Source organism: Suillus discolor (genome assembly GCF_016758755.1).
Source record: "Suillus discolor strain FC423 chromosome Unknown F5147scaffold_25, whole genome shotgun sequence".
Classification (NCBI taxonomy): domain Eukaryota; kingdom Fungi; phylum Basidiomycota; class Agaricomycetes; order Boletales; family Suillaceae; genus Suillus; species Suillus discolor.
Window position 1 is genome coordinate 476,462 of NW_024541272.1, and position 16,976 is coordinate 493,437.

At 48.2% G+C, this 16,976-nt stretch overlaps 6 protein-coding genes across 6 annotated transcripts; 2 read left to right on the forward strand and 4 right to left on the reverse strand.

Moving 5' to 3' along the window:
• Positions 1-1,499: 1,499 nt before the first annotated feature.
• Positions 1,500-2,711, reverse strand: F5147DRAFT_612308 (uncharacterized protein; the record flags this gene model as incomplete). Its single annotated transcript, XM_041432457.1, has 6 exons — positions 2,518-2,711; positions 2,436-2,468; positions 2,299-2,379; positions 2,147-2,242; positions 1,921-2,092; positions 1,500-1,872 (listed from the first exon to the last, which is right to left on the reverse strand). Coding segments are annotated over exons 1-6 (816 nt in total), but the record flags the coding sequence as incomplete, so codon positions are not given.
• Positions 2,712-3,204: 493 nt separating this feature from the next.
• Positions 3,205-3,861, forward strand: F5147DRAFT_693718 (uncharacterized protein). Its single transcript, XM_041437261.1, has one exon. The coding sequence runs from the start codon at positions 3,252-3,254 to the stop codon at positions 3,591-3,593; it is 342 nt and encodes a 113-aa protein (XP_041293272.1). The 5' UTR covers positions 3,205-3,251; the 3' UTR covers positions 3,594-3,861.
• A 745-nt stretch (positions 3,862-4,606) lies between these two features.
• F5147DRAFT_693722 (uncharacterized protein) lies at positions 4,607-5,154 on the forward strand. Its single transcript, XM_041437262.1, has 2 exons — positions 4,607-4,690; positions 4,743-5,154. The coding sequence occupies exons 1-2, from the start codon at positions 4,674-4,676 to the stop codon at positions 4,906-4,908; spliced, it is 183 nt and encodes a 60-aa protein (XP_041293273.1). The 5' UTR covers positions 4,607-4,673; the 3' UTR covers positions 4,909-5,154.
• A 123-nt stretch (positions 5,155-5,277) lies between these two features.
• On the reverse strand, positions 5,278-8,534 carry F5147DRAFT_161386 (uncharacterized protein). The gene is made up of 7 exons (XM_041428343.1): positions 8,493-8,534; positions 8,219-8,433; positions 8,137-8,169; positions 8,000-8,080; positions 7,844-7,936; positions 7,616-7,787; positions 5,278-7,561 (listed from the first exon to the last, which is right to left on the reverse strand). Exons 1-7 carry the CDS (start codon positions 8,493-8,495, stop codon positions 5,489-5,491), a joined length of 2,670 nt encoding a protein of 889 aa, XP_041293274.1. The 5' UTR covers positions 8,496-8,534; the 3' UTR covers positions 5,278-5,488.
• A 2,649-nt stretch (positions 8,535-11,183) lies between these two features.
• Positions 11,184-11,591, reverse strand: F5147DRAFT_535561 (uncharacterized protein; the record flags this gene model as incomplete). The annotated part of the gene is made up of 2 exons (XM_041430147.1): positions 11,184-11,435; positions 11,484-11,591. Coding segments are annotated over 2 exons (360 nt in total), but the record flags the coding sequence as incomplete, so codon positions are not given.
• A 1,455-nt stretch (positions 11,592-13,046) lies between these two features.
• On the reverse strand, positions 13,047-16,381 carry F5147DRAFT_836864 (uncharacterized protein). Its single transcript, XM_041444028.1, has 6 exons — positions 15,862-16,381; positions 15,742-15,813; positions 15,617-15,688; positions 15,462-15,560; positions 15,234-15,405; positions 13,047-15,185 (listed from the first exon to the last, which is right to left on the reverse strand). Exons 1-6 carry the CDS (start codon positions 15,939-15,941, stop codon positions 13,155-13,157), a joined length of 2,526 nt encoding a protein of 841 aa, XP_041293276.1. The 5' UTR covers positions 15,942-16,381; the 3' UTR covers positions 13,047-13,154.
• Between the last annotated feature and the right edge of the window lie 595 nt (positions 16,382-16,976).

Sequence of the window (16,976 nt, forward strand, 5' to 3'; positions counted from 1 at the left end):
AGCGAGTTCTGTGAACCACTTCGACGGAACACGATTATACGAGGCTGTCAAATTCAGCCTCGTCGCTGTCACGAAGGCTGGTATTCCATCGACGTAGTCGTCTTCTTCTTTGAGATATTGCGCATTGTCCCACGCATTTGTGATGAGCATCCGCCATTTGTCCTTGATAGGGCTGAAAGAAAGATCCTTGCCCGAGGACTTCATGCGCCCGAAGATCACGAGAAGGTAGAATCCGACTTCCGAAAAACGTTCATGAAAGACACCGTCAACTAGAGGAATGCACCGGTCGAGATGACCATTACGGGTCAGACGTTGATACCACTCGTCGTTCTTTGTCAGGACATAGAGGAGGTGGAGGTAGTGGTCGAGTGCAGTGTCGTGGATTGTCTTGTGGTCATTTGGATGCACAGCAGTTGAGAGAGCCTGGCAAAGCTCATTCAGGAGTTGTGCGTCGATACCCTTCGATGCCGAGGCACTTGTCAGAGAAGCTAATTCTTCTCGAGCTTCAAAAACAGCCCTAAGCGCGGTATGCCGGACTCGGGGAGGTCTGGTGGGCCCCATGCAGTGGATTAGCGACCTGATATAGGACTGTTGCTTGGTAGAGCTCCCTAGCCCACGCATGGCGCTCAGTGCAAGCAAAGCATCACCTTCTGTTTCATGATCTTTGACATGGCCTGCATCACCCTCTGTTTCATCGTCCATGTCGTGCTCTGCGTCATCCGCCAGGTAATCAACTAGCCAATCAAATTCTTCACAGCTGGGCTCCCTGTCGTCGCTGTGACGCCAACGCAGATCACCATTCCAAATCAAGTGTTCATCGTCCGGACGTGAAAATTGTTCGTCCACTCCATGGACAACCAGTGTTCTGAGAGCAGTGCGTGTATCGGCACGGTGCTTCATTTCATCGTCTTCTTTCTCCGAATTCTTGAGTTTATCGTAGGCAGCCCGTCCAGCCATAAACGCATCGCGAATGAAGCGACTTCGGATTCCTTGAAATTCATCATTCCAATGAAACTTCAGGAAATCCTCCTTGATTTTCAGCGAATGGATGCAAAGATGGGCCATGGCTTTGCCAAACTTTATATATAGTTCCTTGTCCTGACACGCCACGAAATGGTCACGCAAACGTGCGAAGGTTGCTGAAGCATCATGCTTCCGGGGCCATTGCACGGTAGGTAAAATGGCAGCCGCGGTCTCGATAATGTCCGGGTTTGTTGATATATCTAGTATCCATCGAATGGCGGCCGATTTGCCGAATATGTTAAAATTGAATGGAGATTTGTCGGGACGAAATTTTCGGTAGATGGTAACCAATAGCTCCGAGGTTGGTGTTTGGAAAGGACTGTCCGGACGCAACACCGATACGAGGACAGTGCCGACATAGAACAGAACACCGAAAGCTGTAACGCAGATAATGACGCTGGATATTGTGGTTTGCTGGACCCACATGCGGGCGCTCAGCGAGAGGCCGAAGAGAAGGAGCGAAATCTGGAGCAGCACTAGGAACATCCGTAAAAAGGCCTGCAGGCGAAAATACTCTACTCCGTCGAGCTTCACCTGCCTCTCTATGCCGCGCTCTTCAATAGTTCGTCCTTCCCGAACTACCTTGTAAGAGTTTAGCCATTGTTTTCCCAAGACAGCTCCGAATGCAGCCAAGACGCTAAATGCGAGGCTAGCGTAGGAAAGCGTTTGCATCCAGACCATCGAAGGGACAAATCCCGTAGATGAGGAAAGAGTGCTGATGTCAGGTACGGAATTTGAGCCGTCAACAGTTACCTTGATTAGATACAGGAGAAGGGCATTAGTGGTGTCTCCTGGATTAGGCTGCGACCCGACGAGGAAGGTAGAGTTGACAGCTGAGAATAGACCAGCCTAATCCTTCTATGAGACTTGCATCGAGAGACGCAGAAAGAAACGCACAAATGTCAGAATAATGTCCATGTCGTTATCGGCCTGCTCGAGGAAATCGTCATCGTACTCAGTCGAAACTCTCTTGTATGTCGCCCAAAACTTTGAGTTGTCATCTTTTCCACGTTCTTTTGCGATCGTTGATCCTTTAAGGACTTCGAGAACGTGCTCCAGCGTGTTTGACCTTTGAGAAAATAGTCAGACGTCAAGTGTAGCGAGGTGATGCGTTGACATTCACATCTTATTAAGGCTTCCTTCGATGGACACCGCAGGATTCTCCTTCGTGTTGTTTGGTTCGATCCTATTGTCCGGGGTCTGCTCCAGGGTGTTTGACCTTTAAAACAATATAGTTAGGCGTCACGTTGGCCGCGTTGGTTGGTCAATATTTACATATTCTTAGCGAGGCCTCCACGCTCCTCGTTCGCATTATTCGGCTTGAATTCATCCTGGATCTCCTCTAGGGTGCTTGACCTTTGAGACAATAGAGTCAGACGTCAATTATACCACGCTGATCGATCGACATTCACATATTTGCAACAATGTCAACTTCGATCGCATCCCTGCGTGTGCATGAGTATTATGGACAACTGAGTCTAGCTTGCTACTTACTCGTTAGTCAGTAGGTCGGTACTGACAGGCGGGGGACTGGGTCGTGGTGATGCGCTTGCCATGTTTGGGCTAGGGGTAAGTAGGAAGGGAGAAATGGTGGAAATATATAGTTGGGGCTCTGCACTGCATCCAGATGGCACGTTCTTATCAGACGCCAAAGCCTTGTGACCGGCTGAGCCGGTACACAAAGTGTCACTGAATCAAGTCCCTGAGACAGGCGATTGAAATCTACCGAGAGGCTCATTTTGAGGCACCAGCTTACCACATCATCCTTGATGCTAGAGAGCACGCTAAAGTACTAGATCAACGACTGGAGGAAACGAGGGAGAAAATGGTAACCGGCAGTATGTGACTCCGACTTCCGTAGCCACTGCTAGCGTCAATTTTGACATCTTATATGACGCCCAAAATCTGTTGGATATATGGTTGATGGCCCTGGCGCAGTGGGTAATCTTTGAGGCAGAACCATCTGTGCTGTCACGGTCTCCCGAAGTATGAGAATGAACGCGCGGTTCTCCATCAATATACAGGCCGATGTTAGTATGGGAAATGACGGTCAGGCACATACACAAGGAGGGAGGTAGAGAGATCTTCAGAAACGCACGGACGATACTTCGCTATCGAAATAATTTTCGATAATATAATCTACAAAGATTCGGAGAGGGTTTGATTCACCCCGCCGTTTGAGGCAGCTCGGATGCTTGTAGCATGAAGCCTCGCGGTGGTTCATAGTCATGAATTCAACGAGTTTCGTAACGTTTGCATTTACAATCTGCTGCTTGTCTGTGCAAACCATCCTCGCACGACGACACACCGTAATGATACCGACTACCTTTGTATTGTGTCATCACCGTGACTCATCTAGATTTGTTGTCGAGATTGAGGGCGGCCTAGTTGGAACTTGGCTGTGTACCGTGACGATGCGGTACTCTCCGAACATCTCTGGCACTGTCGTATTTTCACTGGGCCCGAGTGATGCGGCATGGCCTCAGGCTGCAGTGTACTTCTTGAACCGAATAGGACGTCGACCGCAGGAGGAATCAATGGCCATTCATGGGGAGATCGATTACCAGTGAAAATTGGTGCGAGAAACGTCTGGACGGTGTTGCAACTTGCCTGTTCTACCAGTAGTGAGTGCGAGGTGGGTGACTCGTGACCTGGAGGAGAGTTGAAGGGTAACACCCTCGGCATTTACCGAGGACCTTCTGCCACTTGTCATGCACCGCCCAGTGTCAATTGAAACCGCCCTCGACAACAAAATTTGGACGAATACACGGACAGGTCTGCACATAAGCAGCAGATGGCAAATGCAAACGTTGCTAATCCATGCAACTGGGAAACGAGTGCGAAGAATATAGAATTCACGTGAAGTTTGCGCAAACTTGAAGTGCATGCGTTTGCACGCGCGCTACGCCCACAAGTTTGAAAATGTTCATCATTTGTTGTTATCAACTAGATCTACACGATCTGGCGCTTTGCATGACACGCTCACACGTTCTGACATACCCCTACATCAATGTCGCAATTGCCGTGCAAAGGTTATATCTCGATTGACATGTTTCGGTCTATGATACATCCCGGCGCCGGATAATCCTCTGAGGTCCCACATCAAGTTCTGCAGGTCTCTTCTAGTAAAAATCGTCCCAGCCTCGTTCTCCTTCTGATATCTTCTGGCATCTTTCATGTTTTCGTCATCACCATCGTTCTCTCTTCCTCCGATGCTCTCCCTCCGGTCTTAGCTCGATGTTGCTACATCCTCTGCAACATCATTCTAGCGTTCTCCGTCGGTGAAAATGCAACAGTCTGAGGGCATGGCTCGACCTGTCATCAGTTAAGGTCACGGTTCTCACGTTCAGAGTCCCATCCGAGGCATTCGAAAATCTCACTGTTTCCATGCTCTCATTTACCCTGCACCTGCCATTATTTGGATCCATCAGGAACAAAGCGACAAAATTATTGCTTTGTGCATCGAGTCCAAGCGATATGAATGGTATGACCTAGTCATCTTCAGATGCGTCAATCCAGAGGATTTAGGTGGGTGGCTTGTACTATCTAGACCTCTACAAGTGTTAAAAACAACTCGGAGAAGCATCATGAAGTTGTTCAAGAAGAAACCCGCGAACTGATGCGCCAGATTCAGTAGAAATGTATCGAGTATGATACAGAGTGGAAGGCAGGTGGTCGTTATCTCATTGTGGCATACCTTCTCATTGTATTTATCGTAGCTCTCCATTATCGAGCTTATCGTGCCCAGACTCAATCGTAGTGGGTATGAGAGGCCAGCATGGCATGATGCAAGTGTTTGGTGCGGCAGGCGTGGGCAGCATGTCAAAGTATTGTCTTTTGAATTCCCCCTTGCTCATCATTGTCGTTCGCCCAGAGAGAACTTAGGTCGAAAAAAGTACTCGTCAAGTGACAAGCCGATCCAAAGAGAGGTAGCCATTTTGACAAGCAGGCCTTTATATGCTGCTGCGATGCGCCTGCTCATACGATCCCTCGGATTGCAGATTTACGAGGGCGAAGACGCAGAATATACAGAGTATTCCGATGTCTACCTGTCACATGAGCGTGATAAATTTCATTTTATCTGTTTTTCTGCCACAGTTGTACATATTCACTCTGTACCCATAGTCAACCTGTAATTCTAATACTTGAACGGAAATCTGACTACTGTTGACTGTGTGGTTCAAATCGATTTGTTATGGAGAAAGTCTTGGTTGGATCTGTGACACTCGGCACTTGACATGATTGTGGTGCTCAAACGTTAGTCACCCACTTCTTGATAGACGAAACAGAACTACGATTACAGTGAATACAAGATAAGTGAAAAAAACCCTGTGGCCTTTCTGTGAGTAAATCTCATCTATCTCATGAACCCACTAATCTAACCATAGGAATGTGGGTAACAAATGCGAAACAGTAAGTACCTCACTACTGATGCTATCTGTCAATCCAAAGTTCCACCTTCCCTTTACAGGGCCTTCTGGTCCTCAGTCATACAGCATAAATCGTCGTACAAGCCCTGCATAGAGGATAACGCAGCGTCCATGGTAGCTTGAGCTACGCCATCATTTGCAAGGATCGCTTGTCTCTTCGGATCCCCCAAATTGACCAAAGTCATATGAACATCTGCAGCGAGACTTTTGAACCACTCCTTCGGAACACCATCATTTGAGACTGTCAAATTCAGCCTCGTCGCTTTCACGAAGGCTGGTATTTCATCGACATAGCCATCTTCCCCTACAAGATATTTTGCCGAGTTCCATGGGTTCTCGAGGAGTAGCCGCCATCTCTCCTCGGCAGGACTGAAAGGAAAATTCTTGCCCGAGAACGCGATGCGCCCAAAGATCACTAGAAGGTAGAATCCAACATCCGAATCGCCTTTTTGAGACACTCCGTCAACTAGGGAAATACACCGGTCGAGATGTCCATCACGGGCCAGACGTTGACACCACCCGTCGTTCTCTGTCAGAGCGTAAATGAGGCGGATGTAGCAATAGTCTCGATTTTCGTGGAAAGAGCCGTCGGGTCCAGTGTCGTAGGTTGTCTGGTCGTCCTTCGGACGCACAACAGTTAAAATAGTAGTCAGGAGTTGTGTGTCGGCACCTAGACGTACGGCAGCTAGAAGAGCCTTGGAAAGCTCATCCAGGAGTTGTACGTCAACACCCTGTGGCATTGAAGCATCGGTTATAGAAGCTAGTTCTTCTCGAGCTTCAAAAACAGCTCTAAGCGCGGCGTGTCGGACCCGGGGGGATGTGGTGGAGTGCAAACAGCGGATAAGCGAGCTGATGTAGGACTGTTGCTTGGTAGAGCTCCCTAATACCTGCATGGCGCTCAGCGCAAGCAAAGCGTCGCCTTCTGTTTCATCGTCTGTGTTTGTGTCGCTCGCCAGGTAATCAACGAGCCAATCAAACTCTTCGTAGCTATTTTCATCCCCATCGCCGTGATACCAGCACAGATCACCGGACCAAATCAACTCTTCATCATCAGGACGTGAAAGCCCCAAGGACTGTCCATGGACAAGCATCGTCCTGAGAGCGGTGCGTGTATCGGCCCGATATTTCAGTATATCGTTTGGTGTGGGTGAATTCTTCGACTGATAGTAGGCAGACTGTCCAGCCATGAACGCATCGCGGATGAAACGACTTCGGGTTGACTTGAATTTATTATCGTCCCAACGAAACAATAGATGTTTCTTCTTAATTTTCATCGACTGGATGCAAAGATGGGCCATGGCCTTGCCATACTTTACATACAGCTCTTCCCTGTCACGACACGCCACGAAACTTTCACGTAAACGGGCGAAGGCTGCTGAAGCGTCAAGGTTCGGCGACCACGGCACGGAAGGTACCATTGCAGCCGCAGCCTCGACAATGGATGGGTCTGTCGATGTCTCTAGTACCCAACGTATGGCGGACGATATGGCGAACGTGGGAAGAGATGAATGTCTTTTTGGAAGAATTTTCTTGCAGAGGGCTCGAATTATATCTGTCCCCGGTGTCTGAAAAGGACTATTGGGCCACCACACTGACACAAAGATGGTGCCTGCATAGGAAAGAGCGATAGAAGCTGCACTGGTTGCCATGAATCCGAATGTTGGCACGGAGTCTGCCCACGTCTTGAGGCATAGTGAGATGCTGAAGAGCATAAGTGCAATCTGGAGGAGCACAAGGAATGCCTGCAACAAGGGGCGCAGCTGAAAACGAACCAGCCCATCTAATTTCATCTGCCTCTGCATGCCACTCTCTTCTGAAGTTCCTCCTTTTTCCCGAGCTGCCTCGTATGAATTGAGACATTGCTTTCCCAAGACACCTCCAAATGCAGCGATGACACTGAGTGCTAGGCTCATATAGGCAAGAGTTTGTATCCAGACAGTTGAAGAGGAATATCCCGTAGACGAGGAAAGATTGCTGATATCAGGTGCGGCACTTGACCCGTTAACGGTAATTGCTATAAGCTGCACCAAGAGGGCATTGGTAGTGTCTGTCGGGTCGGGCTGCATTCCGATGACGAAAGTGGCGATGACGGTCGAGAGTAGACCAGCCTGATTCACCCGTGAGATTTGCGTTAATAAATATAGAAACGGAAACGAACGCACAAAAGTCAGGATAACAGTTATATCGTTGTGCGCTCGGTTGAGGAAGTCATCATCGTACTCATTCGAAATCTTCTTGTATTTCGCCCAGAACTTTGACTTGTCATCTTTTCCGTACTCTCCTGCAATAGTAGATTCTCGAAGGACTTCGAGAATCTGCCCCAGCGTGTCTGACCTGTGACAAGATATAGTTAGATGTCAAGTGAACCGTGCTGATGAATTGACATTCACATATTCATAGCAAGGCTTCCTTCGATAAACACTGCAGGATTCTCCGTTGCGCTATTCGTCCCGATCCCATTGTTCAGGGTCTTCATGTATGACCTTTAAGACAATATAGTTATTAGTTAGACATCAAGTGTACCGTGCTTATTGGTTGATGATTACATATCCTCGACTAGGCTTCCACGGTCCTCGTTCACATTGTTCGGTCTGAGTTCATCCCGGATCTGCTCTAGGGTACTTGCCCTGTCAGACAATAGAGTCGGACGTCAATTATACCATGCTGATTGGTTGAAATTTACATATTCGTAACACGGTCAGCCTCGATCGTATTCCTGTGTGTTCATGGGTGTTATGGACAACTGAGTATAGCTTGCTACTTACTCGTTGATCAGAAGGTCGGTAGCGATAGTTATGGGACTGGGCCGTGATGACGTGCTTGCCATATTTGGGCGGGGGGAGACACAGAAGAAAAGTAGAGAGGAAGAAATGGTTGAAATATATAGCTGGGGTTCTGCACGGCATCCGAAAAGTACGTCCTTATCGGACGCCAAGGTGTAGTTGGTTGCGCCGGCGCCCAAGGTGACAGAATCAAGTCCCTGAGATAGGCGTTTGAAAATTTCCGAGACGCTCATCCTGAGAGATGAGCTTACCACACCATTCTAGATTCCCAATGGCACGCAAAAGTACTCGATTGGCGACTGGATGGAGAAATGATAACCGGAAGTATACGACTCAGACTTACCTAGTCGCAGGGCTGGCGCCAATTTTGACATTGAAGCATGCTTTTATCTAGCGCCAAATCTTGTGGCGGCTGGTGGTCCCGGGGCAGTGAGACGAGGTCCTACAAAAAAAGTATCTTGATGAGCGCGCGGTTCTCCATAAATATACAAGCTAGTGCTAGTTAGTACAGGGAAAGGTCAGAGACATACGCAAGGAGGGAAGTAGAGGGATCTTCAGAGACACATGCACGATGCTTCACTATCAAAATGATTTTCGATAGTCACAAATATAATTTACGAAGATTTGGAGCCGCAACCAGACTCGAGGGTTCGATCCACCCCCACCATTCGTAGATGAGGCAGCGATGCGTGTAGCACGAGCCTCACGGTGGTTCAAGTTCATACTAGTAGTACGAATCCAATGGGTTGGAAGTGAGTCGCTGTTACCATCTGGCAAGTTGTATTATGGGCGTTGGGTATTGGTGGACTGGACTCGTAACCACTCTGCCTGCGGGGGGTTTTGAGATGTTGAGTTTAAAAATTTACAGTTACTGATTTCGTGGGTTCACACCGGGCTTCGCCCGGATGAAGGGGCTCATCAGAGGGCTTAATACCTGTGTATCATCATTAATACTACTTATCAGAAACATTGATGCCATAATGTCTTCCTTACCAAGTAGTAGGGCACTTCCTGCAGCACTCAGCAACCTCTTCGTAAAATATATGTTGCAGTAAATGATCAATGCTCTTGAAAAACTATGATACGTTATATAATCCGCCTATTTCCGAGTGGGCGACCGCCCATGACTAATTGCCCGTAACGGATGCATGTCTTTCACGATCCCGAAGCCGAGTCCTTGTGATGTGTTCCGTTTCTTGACCATATGAGTCAGCTCGTCGTGCAGACCCTGTACTTTGGGTATTGCGGTATCAACTCTGACCCGAGCTACACCACCCTTCACAAGGGTCGCTTGTCTCTCCTGCAATTTGACCAAAACCTCGTGCACCTTTACAGTGCAATCTGTGAACCACACCCTTGGAACACTATCATGCGAGGTTTTCAAATTCAGCTTCGTTGCTGTCACGAGGGCTGGTATTCCATCGACGATGATGTCATCCTCTATGTTATATTGCACTGTGGACCATGCGTGTGCAATGAGTGACCGCCACTTCTCTTCGGCAGGACTGAAGGGAAGATACTTGTGCGACGACTTGATGTGCCCGAAGATCACAAGAAGGCAGAATCCGGCATACCGGCCAGGCTGGTGACTGACTTTGTCAACTAGAGAAATACACCGGCGGAGATGACCGTCACGGATCAGACGTTGATACCACTCGTCGTTCTTTATCAGAGCACGGATGAGGTCGAGGTAGCAATTATCTCTATGTTCGTGGAAAGAGGCGTCGGGTCCAGTGTCACGTATGTTGCTATGTGGACGTACAGCAGTTAAAAGAGCGCAAGAAAGCTTATCCAGGAGTTGTGCGTCGACACCCTCTGGCATTGAGGCAATTGCCATTGAAGCTAGTATTTCTCGAGCTTCAAAAACAGCTCTAAGTGCGGTGTGCCGGACTCGGGGAGGTTCGGTGGGGCGCATACAGCGGATAAGCGAGCTGATATAGGACTGTTGCTTGGTAGGGCTCCCCAGTCCCCGCATGGCGCTCAGCGCAAGCAAAGCGTCGCCTTTTGTTTCATTGTCTGTGTCTGTGTTTGCATCGCCCTCCAGGTAATCAACGAGCCAGTCAAATTCTTCACAGTTGGGCTCACGCCCGTCGCTGTGACGCCAACGCAGATCACCATTCCAAATCAGATGTTCATCGTCCGGACGTGAAAGCTGTCGGTCCACTCCGTGGACAACCAGTGTTCTGAGAGCAGTGCGTGTATCGGCCTGATGCTTCTTTTCATCGTCTTTTGTCTCCGGATTCTTGAGCCGTTCGTAGGCAGCCCGTCCAGCCATGAACGCATCGCGAATGAAACGACTTTGGGTTCCCTGAAATTTATTATTCCATTGAAATTCCAGAAGTTCCTTCTTTATTTTCACCGGCTGAATGTAAAAATGTGCTATGGCTTTGCCATACTTCAAATATAGCTCTGCCTTATCCTCGCACGCCATGAAGTTATGGCGTAAACGTGCGAAGGCTGCTGAAGCATCAAGGTTGGGACGCCATTGCATGCGAGGTATAATCGCAGCTGCAGTCTCGACAATGTCCGGGTTTGTTGATGTCTCTAGAATCCAGCGAATGGCAGATGATTTGGCGAATACGTCAGACTTGGGAGTGAATCTGAATTTGTCTGGAAGAATTTTTTGGAAGATGGGTGCCAGTCCTTCCGAGGCTGGTGTCTGGAAAGGACTGTCCAGACGCAACACCGACAGGAGGAAAGTGGCGACATAAAATAGAATACCGAAAGCTGTAACGCAGATGATGACACTAGATATCGTGGGTTGCTGGACCCAAATGTGAGCGCTTAGCGAGAGGCAGAAGAGCACGAGCGACATCTGGAGTAGTATCAGGAATGTCTGCAAAATGGTCTGCAGGCGGAAATATTCTATTCCGTCTAGCTTCATCTGCCTCTCTATGCCGCGCTCTTCAAGAGTTTCTCCTTCTCGAGCTACCTTGTATGAGTTTAGCCACTGTTTGCCCAAGACAGCTCCGAACGCGGCCAAGACGCTGAATGTGAGGCTAGCATAGGAAAGTGATTGTATCCAGACGGTCGAAGAGGGAAATACCGTAGATGACGAAAGAGTGTTGATATCAGGTACGGAATTCGGGCCATTGACAGTGAGCTGGATTAGATACAGGAGGAGGATATTGGTAGTGTCTCCTGGATTAGGCTGCATTCCGATGATGAAAGTAGAGTTGACGGCTGAGAACAGACCAGCCTAATACTCCTGTGAGACTAGCATCGAGAGACATAGAAAGAAACGCACAAAGGTCAGAATGATGCCCATATCGTCATTTGCCCGCTCGAGGAAGTCGTCGTCGTACTCAGTCGAAACTTTCTTGTATGCCGCCCAAAACTTTGAGTTGTCATCTTTTCCGCGTTCTTCTGCAATATTCGATCCTTTGAGGACTTCGAGGATGTGCCCCAGCGTGTCTGACCTGTAACAAAATATAGTCAGACGTCAAGTGTACGGGGCTCGTGAGTGATATTCACATATTCTTAGCAGAGCTTCCTTCGATGGACACCGCAGGATTATTGTTCGCGTTATCCAATTTGATCTGACCATTATCCGGGGGCTGCTCCAGGGTGTCTGACCTTTGAAACAATATAGTTAGACGTCAAGTTTGCTGTGCTGGTTGGTTATTATCTACTTACATATTCTTAGCCAGGCCTCCACGTTCCTCGTTCGAATTATTCAGCTTTAGTGCATCCCGGATCTCCTTCAGGGTGCTTGACCTTTGAGACAATATAGTCAGATGTCAAGTCTACCATGCTGATTGGTTGACATTCACATATTCTGAAGAAGGTCGAAGGCTTGGATTCCATTCCTGTGTATTCATGAGTGTTATGGACAACTGAGTATAGCTTGCTACTTACTCGTTAGTCAGAAGGTCGGTAGCGACAGGTGGGGGACTTGGTGGTGATAATGTGCTTGCCATGTTTTGAGCTGGGGGAAACATAGGAAAGTACGCAGGGAGAAATGGTGGAAATATATAGCTGGGGCTCTGCACGGCATCCAAAAATTACGTTCTTATCGGATGCCAAGGTGTAGTTGGTTGCGCCGGCGCCCGAGGTGGCACAGAATCAAGTCCCTGAGACAGGCGTTTAAAATCTATCGAGATGTTCATCTTCAGGGATGAGCTTACCACACCAGCCTTGATTGTCAAGAGCGTGCAGAAGCACTAGATCAGCAACTGGAGAAAGAGAGAGAGAAATAGCCACCAGAAGTATATGACTTGGACTTGCTTGACCGTGCTGCAGGCGTCAATTTTGACACTGAAACATGATCTGATCTGGCGCCAATGCCTGCCATGCCATATATGGCTGGTGGATCCAGGGCAGTGAAACAAGGTCCTGCAAAAAAATATCCCTGAGGCAGAACCATTCATGGGGTGTTCCGAAGTATGATAATGAAGCGCGCGGTTCCCCGTCAATATACAAGCTAGTGCTAGTACAGGCAATGACGGTTAGGCACATGGAGGAAAGCAGAGGAATCTTCGTAAATGCACGTACGATGCTTCACTGTCGAAAGGACTTTCAATAATCACGGTCATGAATATAATTCGGACCTACTACAACCAGACTCGAACGTTCGAACTTCGAACCACCTCGATGAATTGCTGCAATGGCGAAGGTTCACCATCATTGCAGCTATTCATCTAGCACGAAACATCGCAGTGGTTCATGAATTCAATGAGTTAACATGATGAGCGAATCGCCAGCATTGCCACGACATGACGGGTCAGTTACTTGGCAAGTCAAATATCAAAGTTTTCGAGTGAACACCAATATTACGTAATTTGTTGTATGTTGTGCATTCAAACGTGTACCCCACAGTCACTTTGGATTTTTAATGCCTAAAAGCATAAGAACAAACTGCGACGAGCGTAACAAATGCGTAAAAGTACTCCACTACTGATGCTATCCTTCAGTACCCCTAAGTTTCACCGTCCCTCTGCAGGGCGTTCTGGTCCCCAGTCATACGACGCACAGTGTCGTACAAACCCTGCATAGAGGATAGTGCAGCATCCACGGTAGCCTGAGCTACACCATCTTCCACAAGGATCGCTTGGCTCTGTTGCAAATTGACCAAAGTCATATGCACATCTTCAGCGAGTTCTGTGAACCACTCTCTCGGGACACCATCATCCAAGATTGTCAAATTCAGCCTCGTCGCTGTCACGAAGGCTGGTATTTCATCGACATAGCCGTCTTCCCCTACGAGATATTTCGCCGAGTTCCATGGGTTCTTGAGGAGTGGCCAGCATCTCTCTTCGGCAGGACTGAAAGGAAGATCCTTGCCTGAGGACCTGATACGCCCAAATATCACAAGAAGGTAGAATCCGACATCCGAATGGCCCTTTTGAGACACTCCGTCAACTAGGGAAATACATCGGTCGAGATGGCCATCACGGGTCAGACGTTGCATCCACTCGTCGTTCTGTGTCAGGGTATAGATGAGGCGGATATAGCAATAGTCTCGATCTTCGTGGAAAGAGGCGTCAGGTTCAGTGTCATGGATTGCCTCGTCGTCATTTGGATGTACAGCAGTCAAAACAGCGCGAGAAAGCTCATCCAGGATGTGTACATCGACACCCTCTGGCATCGATACACTGGTTATGTAAGCTAGTTCTTCTCGGGCTTCAAAAACAGCTCTAAGCGCAGTATGACGGACTCGGGGAGGTCTGGTGGAACCCATACAGCGAATAAGCGAGCTGATGTAGGACAGTCGCTTAGTAGGGCTCCCCAGTTCCTGCATGGCGCTCAGCGCAAGTAAAGCGTCGCCTTGTGTTTCATAGTCTGTGTTTGCGTCGCTCGCCAGGTAATCAACGAGCCAATCAAATTCTTCACAGTTGGGCTCACGCCCGTCACTGTGATACCAGCACATATCACCAGACCAAATCAACTGTTCATCGTCCGGACGTGACAGCTCAACAGACTGTCCGTGCACAATCATCGTTCTGAGAGCAGTGCGTGTATCGGCCCGATGCTTCAGTATATCATTCACTTTGGATGAATTCTTCAGCTGATGGTAGGCATCCCGTCCAGCCATGAACGCATTGCGAATGAAATGACTTCGGTTTCCCTGGAATTTATCATTCCAAGAAAGCTTTAGAAGCGCCTCGTCGATTTTCACCGGCTGGATGCAAATATAGGCCATGGCTTTGCCATACTTCACATATAGCTCTTCCCTGTCCTGACATGACACGAAAATATCACGTAAACGTGCAAAGGTTGCTGAAGCATCAAGGTTCGGCGACCACGGCACGAAAGGTATCATCGCAACCGCAGCCTCGACAATGGACGGGTCTGTCGATGTCTCTAGTATCCAGCGTATGGCTGATGATATGGCGAATGAAGGAGATAGATTTCTCTTCGGAAGAATTTTCTTGCAGAGGGCCCGAATTATGTCTGTGCCTGGTGTCTGGAAAGGACTATCGGGCCACCATACTGACATGAAGATGGTGCCTGCATAGGAGAGAGCGACACAAGTTGCACTAGTTGTCATGAAACCGAATGTTGGCACGTGGTCGGCCCACGTCTTGAGGCATAGCGAGATGCTGAAGAGCACGAGTGCAACCTGGAGGAGTACGAGGAATGCCTGCAACAAAGGGCGCAGCTGGAAACGAACCAGCCCATCTAGTTTCATCTGCCTCCGCATGCCACTCTCTTCTAAAGTTCCTCCTTTTTCCCGAGCTGCCTCGTACGAATTGAGACATTGCTTTCCTAAGACGGCCCCAAACGCAGCGATGATGCTAAGCGCTAGGCTCATATAGGTAAGAGTTTGTATCCAGACAGTTGAAGAGGAATATCCCGTCAACGAGGAAAGATTGCTGATATCGTGTGCGGCACTTGACCCATTAACAGTGATTGCTATGAACTGCACCAAGAGGGCATTGGTAGTGTCTCCTGGGTCGGGCTGCATTCCAATGATAAAAGTAGCGATGACAGTTGAAAGCAGACCAGCCTGATTTTCCCGTGAAATTTGCGTTGATTAATATGGAGACGAACGCACAAAAGTCAGGATCACAAAGATATCGCCTTGCGCCCGGTTGAGGAAGTCATCATCGTACCCATTCGAAATTTTCTTGTATTTTGCCCAAAACTTTGACCTATCATCTTTGCCACGTTCTCCTGCGATAGTAGATTCTCGAAGGACTTCAAGAATGTGCCCCAGTGTATCTGACCTTTGAGAAAATATAGTCAGACGTCAAGTGCATGGCGCTGATGAGTTGACACTCACATATTCTTAGCAAGATTTCCTTCGATGTACACCACAGAATTTTCCTTCACGTTATCCGACTCCATCCCATTGTCCGGAGTCTGCTGTGGGGTGTCTGACCTTTGAGACAATATAGTTAGACGTCAAGTTTGCCTTGCTGATTGGTTGACATTTACATATTCCTGGACGCCACATGTTCCTCGCTGGTGTTATCTGGCATTATTTGATCGCGGATCTGCTCCAGGGTGCTTGACCTTGGAGTCAAATGTCGAGTATACCATGCTAATTGATCGACACTTACATATTTTTATCAAGGCCGACCTTGATAGACACGGCAGGTTCCTCAGTCACTGCGTTCACGTCAATCGTATTCCTGTGTGTCCGTAAATTTGTTGTCAGCTCAGTCTAACTCGCCACTCACTCGTTCGGGAGGTCGGTATCTGCAGGTACGGGACTAGATCGCGGGGACGTGTTGCGCGTTATTCGTGCTGTAGTGGACATAGATGGAAGAAGGAGGGCAGGAATGGGGAAGTAGATGGTTTCAGCGCGACTGTCAACGTTTTTACTGCAATGAAAGAAGCACGTTCTTGCATGGCAGCCTTGTGGCGATTGGCCATGGGTGCGTGAGACCCCGTAGAATGGAATACAACCTTAACACAGACTCTATCTAACACTGGGCCAGGTGTTCATTGCTGCATGATATCGGTTATCGATCCTCCCTACTCAACGCTGGCATATTGACCACTGGAGTGTATCTGTCCTTGAGTAAACCAGGACCGTTGTAATGTACTATAACGATGAATGAGAGGTAGGTGACCGCAATGAATTGCATGCAATGATATCATGAGATACCTAGCTATATGTCCCAGATTACAGATTGGAGTCCGGAATACAAGTGTGAACAAAATGTTTTCGATGGAAATCATTGTTGACTGTTGTTGTGCAAAGGCGTTGTACCTGAGAAGTTCGATCGTCACTACTAGATGTCCACGGGAGTTCGCGCATTTTTGGCAAAACGGTTATTACTCCACATCGCACAAACAAATAAAATTAATTCTTTGACAGTTCGATAGCGTGACATCGAAAGTACAACGTCTGCTAGTTTCTTTTTCGAAAATCGACGTGTTGAGTCCAGCAGAGAGTTACCGCGCAGAAAAGTGCAATTTTCCCTAGAGTTCGCGCACTTCGTCACACTATGTCACACGTCTGCCGCAATGCCTTTTCACGCTCCGCAGAGTCCGCACCGTTTGAGTATTGTGAAGTTGTGCATGGTGTAAAGCATTCCGGCATTGCGGAGTTTTGATTACACAGTCTCTATGTAACGCTTTGGGCAGATTGTCACGTTTGGGGCTTATTTCTTCATCGCAGATGATCCTGACAAGCATGTGCCCCGGATAAATTTGTTTTAGTATTCTCTAATCATGTATAACCATCTCACAATATTCCAGAATTATATGTGGAGATCTGACCTTTAGAGCGAGCCTTCTATGCCTCTCGCACTGATAAGTTGTCCATGGAACAAGATCTACTTCGATT

Excerpts from the sequence above, each read along its gene's own strand:
- F5147DRAFT_693718 (XM_041437261.1), top strand. The coding sequence starts at position 3,252 with ATGAATTCAACGAGTTTCGTAACGTTTGCATTTACAATCTGCTGCTTG.
- F5147DRAFT_161386 (XM_041428343.1), bottom strand. Across the intron at positions 8,170-8,218 it reads ACCGACCTTCTGATCAACGA|GAATACGATCGAGGCTGACC; the intron begins GTAAGTAGCAAG and ends ATGAACACACAG. Across the intron at positions 7,788-7,843 it reads GGAAGCCTTGCTATGAATAT|GTCAGACACGCTGGGGCAGA; the intron begins GTGAATGTCAAT and ends ATCTTGTCACAG.
- F5147DRAFT_836864 (XM_041444028.1), bottom strand. The coding sequence starts at position 15,941 with ATGTCCACTACAGCACGAATAACGCGCAACACGTCCCCGCGATCTAGT. Across the intron at positions 15,814-15,861 it reads GATACCGACCTCCCGAACGA|GAATACGATTGACGTGAACG; the intron begins GTGAGTGGCGAG and ends ACGGACACACAG. Across the intron at positions 15,561-15,616 it reads CATGTGGCGTCCAGGAATAT|GTCAGACACCCCACAGCAGA; the intron begins GTAAATGTCAAC and ends ATTGTCTCAAAG.